Source organism: Histoplasma capsulatum, genomic scaffold (genome assembly GCF_000149585.1).
Source record: "Histoplasma capsulatum NAm1 scaffold_7 genomic scaffold, whole genome shotgun sequence".
Lineage (NCBI taxonomy): Eukaryota > Fungi > Ascomycota > Eurotiomycetes > Onygenales > Ajellomycetaceae > Histoplasma > Histoplasma mississippiense.
Genome location: NW_001813976.1, coordinates 1,327,441 through 1,329,829, shown reverse-complemented (window position 1 = coordinate 1,329,829; position 2,389 = coordinate 1,327,441). Strand labels below are relative to the sequence as shown.

The following is a 2,389-nucleotide window of genomic DNA, read 5'->3' as shown; positions in this document are numbered from 1 at the left end:
TCCGGAGCCCCGGTGGCGCCAGAGCCAAGGCCGGCCGTTGGGCGGCGGTGAAGGTCCTTTGGCCGGCGAAAACAGCGGGCAGGAAAGTGAAAGGGGCCGGATCCACACCAGGGACCATGCAAACGATCATGGAAACGACCCGCAGAAACACGGTGCTCAAACAGGCGGAGCCATGGGAGGGGGAGGGCGCCGCTCACCTTTGCCACCAAGTTCCAAATTCCAAGCTCCACCGAGATATCTTTCGTTCGATCCGTGTGGGGTTGGGATCGAGGAAGCTGGCGAGCCGGGGGGTTATCGGTCTGCATATATACTCGTCCATGACCGTGGAGCCACGAGATATAGTGAATCTGCAATGGGATACGTCTTGTCCCTTTCTGTCTGTTCTTTGCTGTCTGTTGACTGTTCTGCTTGCCATAGCTTCTACATAATCATTCTGCCGGAGTGAGGTTGAAATAAGGGCACCGGCTCTGGCTGCATTAGTGCTGCGCCTAGTGGAGACACTGCGCCCAGCGAACCAGTTCATCATGCGGATCGAAGGATCAGGAGGACGGCGTCGGCAGGTTGAACTAGGCCATTCTTGCCACAGTCCACAATCCACTGCCAGCTTATCTATCGTACACACCAAAACAATGGGAATGTGGGAGGAGGGGGGAGAGAAAACGAAAGATTCACCGGTCTTCTTTTGGCTGATTCCCAACCTCCCCGGCGAGCTAAACTCGATCCTGCGTAGTGTCTGCCTGGCAGGATCGCGGAGCCATGGGAAGGCGCATATAGATAGTTAAGATCCTAGCGCAGAGATCTCTAATCCGTACTCTGTCTGGATCCTGACCCTGCGCCATCAGAGCCATCAGAACCATCTCAAGTTCAAAGCAATCTTGGTTGGCGCTTCCCTGGCAACCTGGCAACAACTGCTGCACGTGACCGTGTTTCGCGCACAAACCACGGGACTACGAGGGGGGTCAGGTTTCACAGCCAGCGGCGATGTTGGGACTTGCAAGTTAACAGCTGCATGCCGCTCCGACGCACATATTCTTCATACAGTACACGCACACCCTCTATCCATCGATCGCTACAAATGCCGCATAATGCATTGTTCGGTCGGTGCACATGTCCGTCTCTAGACCGACCTGCGCATGCGTATCTCTTTCCCTCCAGCTGATCCCTCCTCTATGCACCCTCGAAGCGGGGAAAAACAAACAATTAAACTTGGAATGGAACAGGATAGACCGTTTTAGGGTGAAGCATATATCATACGACAACTGCTCCTAACAAACCCCGCCACCACCTAACCTGGCCCCACCTAATCCCACAGATTATCGTCCCGGAGATCCACAGCCAACCGTTCTACGGGAGGTGCTGTTTCCAAGCCAACATATGTATGTATGTAAACGAGCTGAAAACAAAAATGAAAAGAAAAACAAATGAACAAGAAATGGCCTGGGACAACTTTTGTTTTTTCTTGGGTGGCCTATTGCGCCTCTGCGAGCTAGCAATCAACATTCAGCATTCAGCCTAACAGCTGGGGATGGCGAAGGGGCCATCGGGAACCCAAACTCTTTAAGCAGATCATGATTCTCCCTCCGGCGCCTCATCCCCCTCTACAGGAGCTATGTGCATGCATCCACCGATTAAATGCCCATGTAAACACAATAATAGTAAACCCACTAATAGTAAAAGAAGGACCAGTGTACCTATATTGGGATTGGATATCGACCAACTTCTATTCTATATACTACACACAAGAGAGAGGAAAGAAAGAAAGAAAACAGGATGGACGAGATTTCAAGCTACTTGATCCAAGGCAGCCAATGCAATCAATACAACCCAACCCCCTCCCCCTCCCCATATACACACACACACAAAAAAAAAAAAAAATCACAGCAGAGGTCTCTGCAGCGGCTTGATAACGCCCTGTTTGAGCATGACACGCGGTTTTGTGGCGTTCTGGAACGTTTCCTTGGTCGTCCATTCGGGCCCGATGGGCAGCCGCAGCGAGCGTTCGTATTGCTGCCTTGATTCGAAGGGGTGGGGTAACTGGGACGCGAGATACTTTGTATTCTGTTGTTGTTGATGATGTCGTCAGTGAGCGTTGAGCTTTTTTTTTTTTTTTTTTTTTTTTTTTTTGGATTTTATATATATGTTCCAATGAATTATTTCTTCTAAGTAAACAAAGCAAAGCAAAAATAAAGGGGGGGAGTGTGGGGAGGATGACAATAGAACATAAATTTAAAAATAGATAGATATTAAGACATACCTTCCGAACCCGCTTCTCATTAACAATAACCCGATCCAGCCTCGCATCCCTCCTCTTCTCAGCCTTGACGCCCTCCTCCGTCACGAACGACCGCCTCGCCTTTCGCCTGCTGCTTCTCGCGCTTCGTCAGGCCAG

General features: G+C 50.5%; 1 protein-coding gene across 1 annotated transcript in view; it reads right to left on the bottom strand.

Annotated features, from left to right (window-relative positions):
• Positions 1-1,875: 1,875 nt before the first annotated feature.
• The window catches only part of HCAG_06029 (predicted protein), a gene marked incomplete at both ends in the record, with an annotated part of 3,397 nt that continues 2,883 nt past the window's right edge, over positions 1,876-2,389 (bottom strand). Inside the window, 2 exons of the mRNA XM_001538374.1 lie at positions 1,876-2,058; positions 2,255-2,353. Coding sequence (XP_001538424.1) covers positions 1,876-2,058; positions 2,255-2,353 — 282 coding nt within the window. The remainder of the gene's footprint in view (positions 2,059-2,254; positions 2,354-2,389) is intronic.